At 38.8% G+C, this 16,836-nt stretch overlaps 1 protein-coding gene across 5 annotated transcripts in view; it reads left to right on the forward strand.

Moving 5' to 3' along the window:
• The window catches only part of EHBP1 (EH domain binding protein 1), a 636,728-nt gene that overhangs the window by 170,731 nt on the left and 449,161 nt on the right, over positions 1–16,836 (forward strand). For 3 of the 5 annotated variants that reach the window (XM_040351212.1, XM_040351213.1, XM_040351215.1), the window contains exons 7-8: positions 2,209–2,348; positions 14,322–14,426. In XM_040351212.1, the coding sequence (XP_040207146.1) occupies positions 2,209–2,348; positions 14,322–14,426 (245 nt within the window). The remainder of the gene's footprint in view (positions 1–2,208; positions 2,349–14,321; positions 14,427–16,836) is intronic. The other 2 variants (XM_040351214.1, XM_040351217.1) reach the window with 1 other exon arrangement.

Here is a 16,836-nt window from a genome sequence, read left to right on the forward strand (position 1 = left end):
CTATGCGGATCAGCGGCGGATTGTAAAATAGTAAGTGACCGAATTTATATTATAAAAACGCAGAATGAAAGGACATACATTTAAAAAATGCTAATTGTGGTTGGAACTCCGCTTTAAGCTGAATTCTGTGATAAGCAAATCTTGTCTAAGTAGAAGACTCCTGTGTATTCTAAGATGGATTTTGGTATGTTTTGTGTATTTCTACAAGATCTGTGCTGTAATCCAGTGTGAAACTTTACCTCTGTGCAGGAGCTTCCTGTAATAAAGGCCGGTCACTGCTGCTCTCTCCACCCCTCCTGTAGTTTTCTGTACTAGGTAGGATCTGTTTGGTCCCTCTCACAGTTCTGATCTTTGCACAGGCTGGGTACAGACCTCTGTGACCAAGCCCCCGGTAGCCCGCCTGTGCAGAGATCAGAACTGTGAGGGGGACCAAGCAGATCCTACCTAGTACAGAAAACTATTGGAGGGGTGGAGAGAGAACATGTCGGGGGCCAGGCCACACACAGCCATATCCACATCTGAAGCACTGGGTCGGTTATGAGCACTGTCTTACCCCACAAATTTTAATTTAAACGTTTCCCCCTTACTACTTACAGAATGCAATACTTATGTTTATGTTGTGGTTTGAAGCTATAAGCCATAACCCCAGTATTTTATTTTATTTTTTCACCTGTTGATTTTGTTTCTCATAAAAGTAATCCTAACAGCTAAATAGCTGCTGGATCGCTTTTAGAAGCAGCAGGGAGGAGTCGTTACCCCTCCCACCGCTCCCCAGTGTTTCTCTGGCTTACCGGCATGCCCGGGAAACAATTCGACAGTTCCTGCAGCTGGTCACAGAGGTGAACAGAGGCCAGATCGTCTCTGATCACCTCAATGATTTAGGAGGACCGGAGCGACGGGATGACATCACTTCCAGTCTATGCCAAAAGTAAAGTTAACTTTTTTTTTTTTTTTTAAAGCAAAAGATAAAAGAAAAAAAAAAGTTTATATTTTGTTTTTAAAGGTAGAGGAGAGATTTGGGGTCTTATAGATACCAGATATCTCTATAAAGGAGACCTGTCATCTCGTATTTCTATTACAAGGGATGTATTTGTAATAAAAGTGATAAAAAAATAAATAAAGGGACAAAAAAATAAAAATAAAATAAGAAAAAAATGTAAATAATAGTGCGCCCCAATCCCTTCATGCTCGTGTGCAGAAGCGAAAATCGCAGATGCATATGTAAGTGTTTTTCCCACCACACATGTGTGATATTGCTGCAAATGTTATAGCTATAGCAATAATTCTAGCGCCAGACCTCTGTAACTATAAACCTATAAGCTGTAAAAAATGTAAACGTGTTGCCTATGGAGATTTTTACGTATCGTAGGTTGTCGCCATTCAATGAGTACGCTCAATTTTTAAAGCGTGAAATGTTGGGTATCTAATTACTCAGCGTAGCATCATCTTTTATATTTTACCAAAATGGGGTTACACAGTGTGTTATTTATATATATATATATATATATATATATATATATATATAATATATATATATATATATATATATATATATATATATATATATATATATATATAAAATGTTTGGGGGTTCCAAGTAATTTTCTAGCAAAAAATACAGATTTTTACTTGTAAACAAAACAAAGTGCAATAAAAGCCTGGAGCTGGAGTGGTTGAAAATGGAATAATCATTAACAAGGTGGTGAATGAGCTAGTACAGTGGTCTCCAAACTGCGGCCCTTTGCTTGCCTTTATCCGGCCCTTGGAGCACTATCCCTCCCAATGATACGAGACACTATTCTGCCATCTGACACCGACAATGGAGCACCATTTCTCCCACTATTCCTCCTTATGATACCAGCAATGGGGCACTATTCCTCCCCCTAATACCAGATGTTTACTCCCACTGATGCCAGGAAAATTTTCACTCCCGCTGGCCAAAGTCCGGCCCTCCAAGAGTCTGAAGGACAATAAACCGGCCCTTTGTTTAGAATTTTTGGAGACCCCTGAGCTAGTATATAAACCCCCACATGGGATTTCATGGATGCCACAGATCATATTACAATGCGGGTTAAACACTCTTCTGCCATCAGTCGCCTGTTTTGTGTGCTCTATTTTCTTGAATGTTCTGTAGTTATTCTATGTAAAATACTGTACATTATGTAAAGAAGCACTGAATGCTTTGTATTTATTCCTACATGTGTTTAGTGATGAAGATATGCAAAGCCTCGCCAGTTTGATGAGCATGAAGCAAGCGGACATAGGAAACCTGGATGATTTTGAAGAAGACAATGAAGATGATGAAGAGAACAGAGTTAACCAGGAGGAGAAGACTGCTAAAATTACAGGTCTGTCCTCCTAAAAAGATAAAACTGCTGTATACGTGTATTGGCTAAATAGCCCCCTCTTCCAGGTCTATGGAGAATCCACAAGATAACAGGAGTACTCAGTCTTGTGGACTTGCGATTGGAATATAGGGTTAGCTCATTTAAGATGGAGGTCTGCCATTAAAAGAGAAGACTGGTATTCAGCTCTTGCCTCCTTCACCAAGAACATAGAAACCCATTTAGGATGGTTTCTCTTTAATTTGGCAATACATGGTGCCATTTATTCCCTTGCTTTCATGGGTGGGCAGCCATTTTAACCATTCACTGGCAAAAATATGCTGTTGGATGGTACAGGGCACAGTAGTACTCTAACAAAGGAAAAATGTTCAGGGACTTGCGGTCATCTCGCATTGACTTGCATTGATATTATAATTTAATGGTGTCATATTTGTGTCTTCCAAATCTTCAGCTCAGTAGAAAAATAGATGATTTCCATGGTTACCAGCACCTTTTTTATATATGATTTTTGGTCTTACTCCTGAGGTTCAATTAAATGACTGGTACTTGGTTTTGAAGTTTGGTAGTTTTTTGATAGAGAATAGTAACAATTATATTGGACCTGTGACTATAAAAATACAAGTTCCTGGATTCAGTTATAGAAACACAGAGGTGGAACAAGGATGCAGCTAGTAAAGTTTGAACTTTTTTCTTGTATATATTTCATGCCTGTGATTTGTGAGATAGTGTAGCCAGGATCAGTATACCTTCAGCTTTAAACACCAAGTTAGTGATTACAGCTCCCTATGCTTCTGTTATCATGGACTCGCCATCTAAACCAGCCTTTATCAACCAGGCATCTGTGGAACCCTAGGGCTCCTTTAGAGGTTGCTAGGGTTCCTTGAGCAATGAACAATTTCTGCCTATCAGATAAGTAACCAGTGAAAACAATGTTCTTTTTTTTTTCGCTATCTGAGATTCTTTCTAAAGACCACACCGGTAAGGGACATTCTTCCCAATGACCATTACGCTAATGTATCAAGTGCTGTAGCTATGGTAATTATTACCAGGGGTTCCCTGACCTGGAAAGTTATTTCAAGGATTCCCCAGCAATTTAAAAGTTTGAGAATGGCTGAGCTAAAGTTTTTAGACTTTCTGTTGTTGATGGGAACAAAGTGGGTGTAAACAAGAAAAATGCTTACATTTGTCAGCCTATGTACAATCCTGGGCAGTGAAGTTCCCCCCTCTTTGAGCTTGGTTATAAGGACAGAGTGTCAAAGTTTTCCTCAATGAAGATGATTAAACCGATGCAAAAAAGGACAGTATGAGCTTAGACTTGAGGTGTTATGCCGCGTACACACGATCAATCCATCCGATGAGAATGGACCGATGGACCGTTTTCATCGGTTAACCGATGAAGATGACTGATGGTCCGTCGCGCCTAGACACCATTGGTTAAAAAAACGATCGTGTCAGAACGCGGTGACGTAAAACACACGACATGCTGAAAAAAAAAAAGTTCAATGCTTCCAAGCATGCGTCGACTTGATTTTGAGCATGCATGGATTTTTAACCGATGGCTGTGCCTACTATTGATCGGTTTAGTCCTATCGGTTAGGAATCCATCGGTTAATTTTAAAACAAGTTGGCTTTTTTTTAACCTATGGTTAACTAACCGATGGCGCCCACACACGATCAGTTTTGACCAATGAAAGCGGTCCATCAGACCATTCTCATCGGTTTAACCGATCGTGTGTACGCGGCATTAGGGTTCATTCATACCAGATGTGGAGGGTCTGCTTTGGGGGCTATTCCAGCGCAGTCCCACCAAATGACAAGACAACATTCCTGTTTCCTGTGTGCCCACTTTATTTTGGTTGTTTTACGAGAAAAGTCTTTCAGCATAGCACAGTGCGAGGCAATCCTCTGTATCCAAAAAAAACGTAGTGTTTTTTAAAGACTCAATGTCTTATGGACGCATAGAGTGGATTTTGTGAGCGAACCTACACCAGTGCCTCCATAGCAAGCGGCTTGCTATTGGGGCTACTGGCTGAAGAGGAGGAGCCAGAAGCGATGACCTGAAAAGAGGAGAATTAGGGATGCTCTGTTCAAAACCACTCAGAGCAGTTAAGTATGAGATGTTTGTTATTTTTTTTTATGTTTTTTTAATTAATCTTTAATGACGCTTTAATGAAATGTCTGTGTGTAACATTTCAGTAAAGTTTACAAAACAAAGTGCGATGCACCGTGGCCATTCTGCCAGACTACAGTGCACACCATATCAAAACAAAATGCCTCTTGCGCATGAGGGTGACAGTCTTGTACCAGTTTTTCATGCACATCTGCTTTTCAGCACGGATCTGGGCACACCACTCCTTGCTGCTCTCTTGGGGAAGCCCTGGAAAAACACTACAAACACAAACAAAAGAGGATGCACCAGCCTAGTGCATGATTCCATACACCATTTATTAATACACAAGTGAATATACTCATAAACCATTTGATAGACAAAGCATTCCAAAGTTAACGTCAGCTTCAGAGTTGCTCAATACACACTGCATACTCCAGAACTTGGAAGGACACCACCAGGGTCCTAGCTGGCTTAAGTGTTTTCGAGGGTAGTACCCTCTTCCTCAGAGCCAAACCCTCAGGACCCCCTTAGCTCATCAATTTATATACCGTGCATCCTGAAAGTATTCACATCGCTTCCTCACCTTTTCCACATTTTGTTATGTTAGTCTTATTCCGAAATGGATCAAATTAATTTTTTTCCTCAAAATTCTACAAATAATACCCCACAATGACAACCTGAAAGAAGTTTTTTGAAATCTTTGCAAATATATTAAAAATTTTAAATGAAAAAAATCACATGTACATAATCCTCAATTCTAAATACTCACAGCCTTTGCTCAATACTTTGTTGAAGCTCCTTTTGCAGTATTTACAGCCTCAAGTCTTTTGGAGTATGATGCTACAAGCTTGGCTTGCCTATTTTTCCCATTCTTCTTGGCAAAACCTCTCAAGCGGCATCAGGTTGGATTGGGAGCATCTGTGCACAGCCATTTCTCCAGAGATGTTCAATGGGGTTCAAGTCTGGGCTCTGGTTGGGCCACTCAAGGACATTCATAGAGTTGTCCTGTAGCCAATCCTTACATCCTAGCTGTGTGCTTAGGGTTGTTGTCCTGTTGGAAGATGAACCTTCACCCCAGTCTGAGATTAAGAGCTCTCTGTACATTGCAGCATTCAGCTTTCCCTCGATCCTTACTAGACTCCCAATTGCCGCTGAAAAACATCCCTACAGCATGATTTTGCCACCACAATGCTTCACTGTAGGGATGATATTGGCCCAGGTGATGAGCGGTGCCTGGTTTCCTCCAGACATGACACTTGCCATTTAGACCAAAGAGTTTAACCTTTGTTTCATCAGACCAGAGAATTTAGTTTCTTATGGTCTGAAAGTCCATCAGGTGTCATTTGGCAAACTCCAGGCTGTCGTATGCCTTTTACTGAGGAGTGGCTTGTATCTGGCCACTCTATAAAGGCCTAATTGGCGGAGTGCTGCAGAGATAGTTGTTCTTCTGGAAGGATCTCCTCTCTCCACGTGGTGGCCCTCTCTAGAAAGAGTCCTGATGTTCCAATTTTCTTCCATTTACAGATGATGGACTGTGCTCATTGGGACCTTCAATGCTGCAGAAATTTTTCTGTACCCTTCCCCAGATCTGTGCCTTGATACATTCCTGTCTCGGCGGTCTACAGACAATTCCTTGGACTTCATGGCTTGGTTCGTGCTTGGTTTGTGCTGTCAACTGTGGTATCTTTATATAGACAGGTGTGTGCCTTTCCAAATCATGGATACACCTGAGCTTAATTTTGAGTGCCATGGCAAAGGCTGTGAATACTTACAATATGTACATGTGATTTATTTTTATTTTTTTCATCTTCTTTTTTTTTTATCCAAGAACTTTATTTAGTTTTCAAAGCTATAAACATAGGCGTTAACCATAAAACCTTAACAGTGCACCTAAGACGGCAAATGGGGTTCATACCCCTGCAAGGAAAGGTAGTACAGTAAGTGGATAAATCAAGGTATAAGGAACATAGTAACCTTATAAACAGTGTTGAACAACCCCCCCCCATATTTCTTCACTATTAATACCACGGTTTCTGTTAGATATAGCATTTTTCAACCAGGGGTGTCTTCAGTTCGATGGAATATCTACTGGCTATCAGAGTTAGTACGATGTATATTCTTAATTTGTATCTCAAATCAGATTGGTGAAATTGGGAAGGGGAATACTGTACCCTATAGAGAAACTGGAAGGACTTAAGTAACGTTTGAATGGTGGGGTGGGAACCTATAATATCTGTTGTTTTAATAAAGGAGATAGGCAGATTAATGCATTCATCTTTGTCTGCTTACCTACTACTTTAAAAGTAGGCAATTTACCAAGTTGTTTTCTATTTTTAGTAAATTTAAAAAGCTCTCAAACAAACTTCTTTCTTGTTGTCATTATTGTTTGCAAAATTTTGAGGAAATCAATTTATTTAACCTATTTTGGAAAAAGACTATAACATAACAAAATGTGGAAAGAGTGAAGCGCTGTGAATACTTTCCGGATGCACTGTACATCTGGTCATTGCAAGAAAACCCTTTGCCCCTCCCATCATTGGGATAGGCCACCATCCTGACCCATCCTAATGATGGGAGGAGGAAAGGGTTCTCATGCTATGACCAGATGTATATGAACTGCTGAGCTGGGACCCTTTTGGTGTCCTTCCAAGTTCCGTAGTACGCCGAGTAAATTAAGCAACTTTGAAGCGGACATTAGTTTTTATAGTCATGCCTATCAAATGGTTTGTGAGTATATTAGTTTGTGGATTATTTATACATTTTGCATGGGATAATGCATTAGGTTGGTGTGCCCTATTTTATTTGTGTTTTTGTAGTGCCCTGCACACCAGCATTGTGACTGGTGCGAATTAACTTTTAAAGGTTATCCTTCATACATGGGACTCATGTATGCCCCGCCTGTGTTCACACCATGTCCGTTGATCTGTGTTTTTCTACACACCATCCCAGAAGTATAGTGTGCGCAGGGCAAATGGAAAACAGTTGTTTTCTATGTAACCTGTCCACACCCTACTTGTGTGTTGGTGTGTGAATAAACGCAGCTCATCGGACATGGTGTGAACAAACCCCAATTGTCCGATGTATTCTCATTGGATTAGCCTCATTGCAAAATACCATTCACCATCATAGGAGGTGTAGGAAATGCATGCATGCATCCCCAGCAAACACAAAACACTTGCTCACTTAATGATCCTCTGTATTAGGAGTTGGTTTCCATATGTGTATGGTTGCCTTAAGAAACAAGCACATTTTTTACCAAGTGTTTGATATAGCAGAACTTACCTTTGTTGTCATTATTTCTGCATAACCCCAATTTCTTCTCTTCAGCAGACACTTAAACAGTAGCACTGTTTATACAACCATTAATATGTCTGCTGGACAATTTCCTTTATGGGGGTTAAATACGCCATTCTCACCGTTTGTTTACAGGTGGGACATGAGCAGACAGGATTACTTGACCTAGATTGGAATTTGTCCAGAGCAGGATTAACATTCCGCCTGCTGAATGAAATACCATTAGAATGCTATTAATGTCCACAAAGAAAGCACTATCTATTTTGCTTTAATGTCTTTGAAATATTTATAGAGCCAGTGTTCAATGCTGAATAGGGGCGGAGGTTTTTTTTTTAGTAATTTTTTATTTATTTTTTTACAAATAAAAACTTGATAACATTATTAACTGATTCTATACTAAGCAAAATAACCCTTCATAATCCATGCAAAATAAAAATCCCCAACAGATCTCCGTAAAACAATGAAAAAAATAAAATTGAGAATTAAAAAGAAGGTGTAAACAATCTCTGCATTACTTCTGATGCATTTACATTCAGTGGTCTTCTGTGGTAATTGGGGTACAAATGTTTCTAGAATGGAAGTTCTTTGGAAGCCTAATTGGGATTACATGGGGCGCAATTTAGAGTAGAACTATAGGCAAATCTTGGGGGGGGGGGGGGGGGTTATAACACCTGTCAATTTTTTGTTGCCAGATGTGTCCCACGGGAAGATTTCCCTCCATTTGCTGTCCCACAGCCAAAACAGGAAGTGAGAGGAAATCCCTGCCAGTTAAGGGAATCCCTTGGTGGGGCAGATCACCAGAACTAGTGTTCCCATTGGTATATTTCCTCTCTATTATTAATCATGTTAAATAGAACAAATAGAGAGGGTGAATCTCCCTAATGGGGACACAGACAGCAATAAAAACCTAATCAGTATTCTACCGCATCTGCACTCTATTCAAAACTAAAAAGAATGTTATTTATGCTTTCCATTGCTTGCCAATAATGACTGTGAATTTCTTAAAAAAAACTTGTTTTGAAATAATTTCTGCTATTACATTTTTACGTGAAGTTTAGAACCAGGTCATTTGCCTCACCCTGTTTCAGGAGAGTCGTTAGTATTCTCTGAATTTGTGATCTGTAATAACTGGCCATCATAATGGCATGTTGACATTCTGTGACAGTTGCCTTTCAAGGCTGATAAAGTAACTCCTTGTTCCATAACATTGTCCATAACATTTTCCAAGAGAAAACAATTGGACCATCAAATAAAAAACATTTTCCCAACTTTCACCTAAACATGCAGCTTCATTTCTCCATGCATGCATGCATATCTTTTGGCCCATGACACTATGCATATCAGTTCTGTGTAACTACTTAATGCTTGATAGGCTGACATTTTCCACCCAGGACAAACCTGCTTTCCTTGACTGCTGAGACTATCTCGTACAGTCATTTCATCTTTATAAAAAACCCTAATTGTGTTTTTAACTCAAAATGGATATTAGCAATCTGAGGTTTTGTGCACCATAAGTGTGCACCTTCTTTATCGTAACCATTGTACAATTCAAGAAAAAGTGCCAATAGATCTGAGATTCTCAGGAGACCTGACAATTGCATGTTCCACGTGTTAATATTCATGTTCCTGTTATCTGAGTCTGCATTATTGCAAGAAAACTGTGTCTTTGGGCAAGTAAAGTTCCAAATGTGCTTCATCAGTGAATAGGCAGCTTGATAGTTTTCTGCTTCGGTTGAAAAAAAAAAACATGCATTAGTCGAGTTTTGATGGAAGATAATGTATGCATATATTTACATATATAGCAAGTCAATGCTTGCTGGAGCTTCCATTTAAATTCCCAGGTATAGCTGGGAAAACCGTTTCTATGCCTTTAATGTTTTGTTCCTGGTTAATTTTAATATTAATGTTTGGTTAACAGAGCCAGCACATAGCATAACCTCAGGTGACTCCATTAATGATATTTTTTACACCTTTTGAGATGTCAAGACAATAGGAAAAACATGTTATTATGGGTTTAGCTACTAGAATAGCAGAGGTTGCAGCTGTGAAGAGTGCCATAAAATCTCAGGTTTTCCTCAGCTAACTTCTCCAGTGTCTGGAATGTTCATATGAAGGTGATTTACTCCATATATTTCACATGGGACTTTATTATGCACAAACTTCCATCACTCAAGAACTAGGAGGAAGTCATTTGTGTAGTAGGCTGTTTAAAGAAAATATTTCACAGTGGGTTAGACACTTTAGGAATGGATTTTGGGTAAAATTGATTTTTTTTTTCACAAGAAACGGGTAAAATGGATTTTTACTAAGCATGAGCACTTCCAAATTTCAATGCTGAAGAAGTGAATGTTTTCTCTGTATAGCTCTGCACTTTTCCTCAAAGAGAAAAAAGTCTTACAACCTAAATTAATGTAGACCGGAAAGAGCATTTAAAGAAGCATTGCACTTGTAGCCAGGTGTGAATCCTGAACTGCTGCTTTCTATAACAGGCAAAGCCTAAAAATCGAGCAATTTATTCAACGTACATAAACATTTTCCTATACCTAGTACACAGGATGAGACTATCGGAAGGAAAAAAAAAAGCACATTCCGAGATCGTCCAATAATCTGTTTGTTAGTAAGCAGCTTTTGAGTGCTGATCACGTCAGTTCATGCGAAAATATCCGAAGGAACATGCACAAAAAATGTTCTTGACATTAACGGAATGAATGATTTTTGTGTAATTAATATAGTATTTGTACAAAAAAATCGAGTGACCAAGACCATGCATGGTCAAAAACAAAAGAATACATTATATCGCTTCCAAAGTTGTATTCTGTCCTATGAGAGTTCTCGTAACCTGTTAATTTTCGATATGAGACCTAGCATGCAAAAAAAAGGACGGTCATTTATCCAATATTTTCATCATGTGTACAAGGCATAAGGTTTTTGGCCTTTTGCAATTCAAGATGAGGGTCACCCCTTGTATAGTTTGGAGAGCAATGAAGCACAATATCTGTTAAAGCTGAATTCAAGACTAACAGCAAAATGCATAATTCATATGGTGTGTATGTATGTATATATATATATATATCTATATATATATATATATATATCTGTGTGTGTGTGTGTGTGTGTGTGTGTGTGTATATATATATATATATATATATATATATATATATATATATATATATATATATATATATATATATATATTGTGTGTGTATACCATATATAATTTCATAATCTCTAATGTAGCAATGAGGTGAAGACCACTCTTCGATAGTAATTCGATACCATGTCAGCATGTAGACCAATCCAAATATCCACCGGGGTTCCGTTTGAACCCTAGGGCTCCTCGAGGGGTTAGTAGGGTTTCTTGAGCTGTATCTGATTGAACTCCCATTTGATTGTGCCTGCATAGTTCTGGGTCCAGTGCAACTTGGCAGAGCAATGATCGCCAATGATCTTTTTGGCTATGCAGGGTGGGCATTCTTCCAATGGCTACAAAAGTAACGGGCATTTTTTAACTGACAAGCAAATTAACTGGTTTTAGCTGGGTTTCCCTGATACTTGAAAATATTTCAAGGTTTATCTATGGTTTTAAAAGATTAGAGAGAGGCTGATATACACTTTTGGCATATGTTCACTGCAACAGCGCCTAATTGGTTCCTAGCGCTCCTCCTTGGTGCTGCTGTACAGACGATCAAAGACAGGTGGTATATGTCATATTAATTTGCTTACACTAGTTGCATTTAAAAAATAGTTCCCCTTTAGCAAGTTCATAACTGCATTATTATGCAGAGTTCCAGTTGTGGATCAAAGAAGGACCCAAGTAACTTTATAATGATTATCATGAAATTCAGTATAATGATGAATAAATATAAATTTTCATTCTATGGCTGGAATAGGGTTGGCCTTGATCTGTTCTCTGTGAGTGGGTACAAGTGTATGAAGACAAATAAAGGGATGTGGATGTGTGTTATAGAATGTGTGTGTGTTTATTTTAACTTGTTGATATAAGTAGGAGGTAATCATTTTGTGTTTTTTGTAAGCATGGCTTGCATTATTTCCCAAGCAAGTCATTCAGTTGCGCTTTAATCGCAAATAACAAAATGGCTTTTTCCGCAGTATGAAGGCGATAAGTAAGGTACCTAGTTGGGTATGTAGCGTCTTGTGATAAAGCCTTCTAGATATTTGTGATGCTATAATAACACAACAGCAGAGCACAATGCTTTTTAAAATGCAGTATCGCTGTCAACTGGAGCCCCAAGTCCTCTTAAGACGTACAGTGTTTTTGAAAAGTATTCACACCCCTTGAAATTTTCCACATTTTGTCATGTTACAACCAAAAACATAAATGTATTTAATTGGAATTTTGTGTAATAAACCAACACAAAGTTTCACTAATTTGTGAAGTGGAAAGAAAATAAAAAATGATTTTCATTTTTTTTTTTTTTACAAATATGTGAAAAGTGTGGCATGCATTTGTATTCAGCCCCTCGGAGTCAACACTTTGTAGAACCACCTTTTGCTGCAATTACAGCTGCAAGTTTTTCTGGGGATGTCTCTACCAGCTTTGTACATCTAGAGTGTGAGATTTTTGAACATTCGTTGCAAAATAGCTCAAGCTCTGTCAGATTGGATGGAGAGCGTCTGTGAACAGCAATTTTAAAGTCTTGCCACAGATTCTCAATTAGATTAAGGCCTGGACTTTGACTGGGCCATTCTAACACATGAATATGCTTTGATCCATCTATCTTCCCATCAACTCTGACCAGCTTCCCTGTCCCTGCTGAAGAAAAGCATCCTCACAACATGATGCTGCCAACACCATATTTCACGGTGAGGATAGGGTCCTCAGGGTGACGTGCAGTGTTAGTTTTTCACCACACAGCATTTTGCTAAGTGGCTAAATGCACCTTTTATAAAATGCTTACTATGATATATGGGAGTGGTCTTGGTCCATGACACCATGACCGGCATTTATGTGTGGCTCTGACGGATCATTTACTCTTCACTTTATTTTCTGCTGGTCGGTGGAATGTTTACACTTGGGATTTAAGTCACAGCTCTGGAAGGCTTCAAGCCTGTTTAATCCCTGAAGAAGATCTACACTATGGGGTAGATCCTCGTACAACAGCGCATTATTGCGCCGGGCGTAGCGTATCTAAGATACACTATGGCGCTGTAACTTTGTTTTGTTTTGAATCCTCAACGAATTTGCACCGTACGTTATGGCGGCGTAGTGTATCTCCTGCGGCGTAAGGGCGCGGAATTCAAATGGATGTAATGGGGACGTGTTTTATGGTAATACGTCGTGACCTGACGTAAACAACGTTTTTTTTTAACTGCGCATGCGCCGTCCCTGGGGGTATCCCAGTGCGCATGCTCGAAATTTAACCGGAACAAGCCAATGCTTACGACGGTGATGTCATTCTACGCAAATTCCTATTCGCGAACGACTTGCGCAAACGACCTAAAAAATTCAAAATTGTACGCGGGAACGACGGCCATACTTAACATTGAGTACGCCTCATAACAACAGCTTTAACTATACGCCGGAAAAAGCCGAACGCAAACGACGGAAAAAAATGCGCCGGGCCGACGTACGTCTGTGGATCGCCGTAACTAGCTAATTTGCATACTCGACACGGATTTCGACGTGAACGCCACCTAGCGGCCGCCGAAAAATTGCAGCTTAGATCCGACGGCGTACTAAGACGTTCGCCTGTCGGATCGATCCCAGATGCCGTCGTATCTTGTTTTGTGGATACAAAACAAAGATACGACGCGGGAAATTTAAAATTACGCCGGCGTAATCCTTTTGTGGATCTGCCCCTATGTGTTTTTGAAATGCGTTGGGTGCTCTGTTGGTTGACAGCTGTCAGGTTTTTTTTCAGCTGGTTTTACATCTGTCCCCAACTATATTTGTTTGTTTTTATCATTGTCAATTTATTTAATTTTCTTTATGTGTTACTTTATATATATATCAATAAATTAGTAATTTTCTATAATCGCTACTTGCGGTCCATTAAAAATCCCAATTTGAGAAATCATTTCTTTACTATTTGTTCACTAAGGTTCTCTAACAAACCTCTGATGGCTTCACAGAACAGTTGTATTTATACTAAGATTAAATTTACTAATTAGGTGACCTCTGAATGCAATTGGTTCCACTAGATTTTAGTTAGGGGTATCGGAGTAAAGGGGGCGGAATACAAATGCACGCCACACTTTTCACATATTTATTTGTAAAAAAAAATTGAAAACCATTTAGCATTTTCCTTCTACTTCACAATTATGGGCCACTTTTGTGTTGGTCTATCACATAAGATCCCAATTATATTCATTTATGGTTTTGGTTGTAACATGACAAAATGTGAAACATTTCAAGGGGTATGAATACTTTTTAATGCCACTGTAGTATATGGTGTATGCTCAGCATTTTCTGCTTCTTTCTAACATTTATTTATGAGCTACCTAACCTCTGTTTTCTCTCTTTCTCTGGCCAGGAGCATGATGCTTTTTGCTGCTTCTATTTTCTACTAATCATTTTCCTTATAGCTGATTTGACTGGCTTCTGTTTACAGAAATTGTAAACCAATTGAATGCCTTGAGCAACTTACATGAAGATCAGGATGACTGCATAAAGCGAGCTCACATGCCTTCAGCTAAACCCTCCAGTCCCAGTGAAGGTCTATGGTCTTTCCTATATTTTCATCCTGTCTGAGTTGTCTGCTTAGCCGTCACTGCCTCCCGCTTGTGTCTGCCTCCATGTTGTGTCTTTGTCGCTTCATTCCCCTGCTCTATGTCGTAATTTGTAGTGAAACCAACAAAAAACAAGGCAAAAATCTTGGATGAAGAGTTATTTAAAATGCTGCCGCAGTAAAACCTGCACCTTATTCTTATCCATTTATAACATTTTTTTTAATTGTGAACCTCCCCACACACACACACACCATAATCAGACATTTGAAAGACTACTTGTAATCAAGACGGTTTATTGCATTGGCAACCCTTTTTGACTGACTACATGCAAAGGACAAAGTTGTGAATCCATGTTACACTCTTTAGTTGACATTTAAAGCGGTTCCATTCTCAGCTGTTGAGTGCAGTCTGAATGTATTATTATATACATGTTTAATAAGCAAATTTAAATTAAATCAGAAGAAATATTAAATTGTGATATATAATTTTGCAAGGTAACTCATTACAAATTTTATGGTTACGATTCTTGGTTGCAGGTTGTGTGCTCTACTGAAGCTGAAGATCAGACAGTTTAACCTTCCGTTAACTGAGATCATGAGGTTTATTTACTTAAGGCGACATGACTGTAAACTTTGCAAGGAAATTTTCACTTTTCAAGGGAATTTTCCCTACAGTAAATGAGGCAAAGCTCTACTGAGTTCCATCATCCAATCGCATGCATGCAAAAAAAAAAGAGATATCCTTTGCAACGAGAATTTTCACCACATTCACTAAACTAAGGAACAATTCCTTTGCCAAGCAAACAACCTTATTTGCCTTTAGTAAGTCGACCCCCATGTGTGTAAATATAGAGCTACAGTATGGCCAACACAGAAGGCAGCCTGTAGAGGCATTTTTTTTCCAAGAAAGGTATTTTTCAGCCATTCTATTTATTCAGCCTACAAAACTGTTATTGTTGCTTTACGTTAATGTTTAACTATATGTCCGATTTAAAGTGGAACTTTACCCATAACAACTTGATAAAAATACATTCCACATTAATAATTCTGCTACCAAAATGAGTGTGTGCTGTAAATTGTCTCCAGGATTGTTCCTGTTTCTTCTTGCTGGAGGCTGCCATTTTGGTGAATCCCAGAGCTCCCCAACAACTGTAAATCTTTAGGCTGTCAGCAGATTGGTCTCTACAAATTTGTCACAGTGCCTAAAAATAGAGAGCAACTGAGCATGTGAAGAGAAGGGTGAAACAATGTATTACTGGAATAGTATAGGCACGCCTTTTTAATGTTTTACATAGTTATACTGGCAAAATGGGTCAGCCTGAAGCGATCGGCCAGGAATTTTCTGACTAAAGTTACACTTTAACACATTAAAATGTCTTTCTACTTTTGCATTCCAATTTGAGAAAACCCCGCTATATGTTTGTGTTCCCATTCACACAGCATGCCTAAGAAATATTGAAAAAATATTTCTGACTTTTCAGATGTTTCTCAGGAGGAGGTGTTATGGCTGAACGCAAAGTTTTTTGAACAATGTCAAAGTAAAGCTGGCCATGCATTAATCATTTTTCTTTTTTTAGTTTAACCCACTGGATGATCTAATTCCCCCATCCACACATTCAAGGTAGATGGAAGAATCCCTCCAGCTGTGCTATTGTGTTCTGACAGCAGGGGAGACTTACCTGCCGTCAGAATACACCGATCAGTGCTGCCGGCTATAGCTGGTGGCACTGATTGTAACAACAAAAAAAACAGGCTGCTTGTACACAAGTCAATCGATACAACCAGCCTGCTGGTTAAGGTTTAGATAGATGCTTGGCTTCTTGCACTTTATGTTAATAAGGACAGACTTACAGCAGGGACTAGCCAAATTTTGATCCATGTATGGCTGCCCTTAGTGTGTCTTTATTAACATTCAATGCATGTAAACCTTTAACCCTTTGTTAGGATCAATAGTGTTCAAATCTAGTTACAATTGATGATGAAGATCTGCCTGCACAGTACAGACAGGGTTAACTATGGCAAACACAGCTGCCCAGCCCCGTTATAAACAAAGAAAGACTACTAGGATTTTTCCTTGCTTGAGGGTCCAGAATAGAGCATCTAAGCTGCATTTCTTTTATGATTTTCTTTAAAGTTATGTGAATGGGATCATATAACAAATACGTATATAATAAGTGTTCTCCCAATTTGGTTGCAAAAGTAGAAATACACTTCAAGAAATAAACAAAAACCAAAAGGTTGACGCTGCGCTAAATTAAATATTGAATTATAAATGTAAATAGCTGCTAGCACTAAATTGTGTACAACAACTTGGTAACATAAAAAAGAAAAAAACAGTGCAGCGCTAGTGAGTGATATTGTGCTCATATAAATTAATAATAAACAAAAAAAGTCATTC

Source organism: Rana temporaria, chromosome 4 (genome assembly GCF_905171775.1).
Source record: "Rana temporaria chromosome 4, aRanTem1.1, whole genome shotgun sequence".
In the NCBI taxonomy this organism is placed as follows: Eukaryota; Metazoa; Chordata; class Amphibia; order Anura; family Ranidae; genus Rana; species Rana temporaria.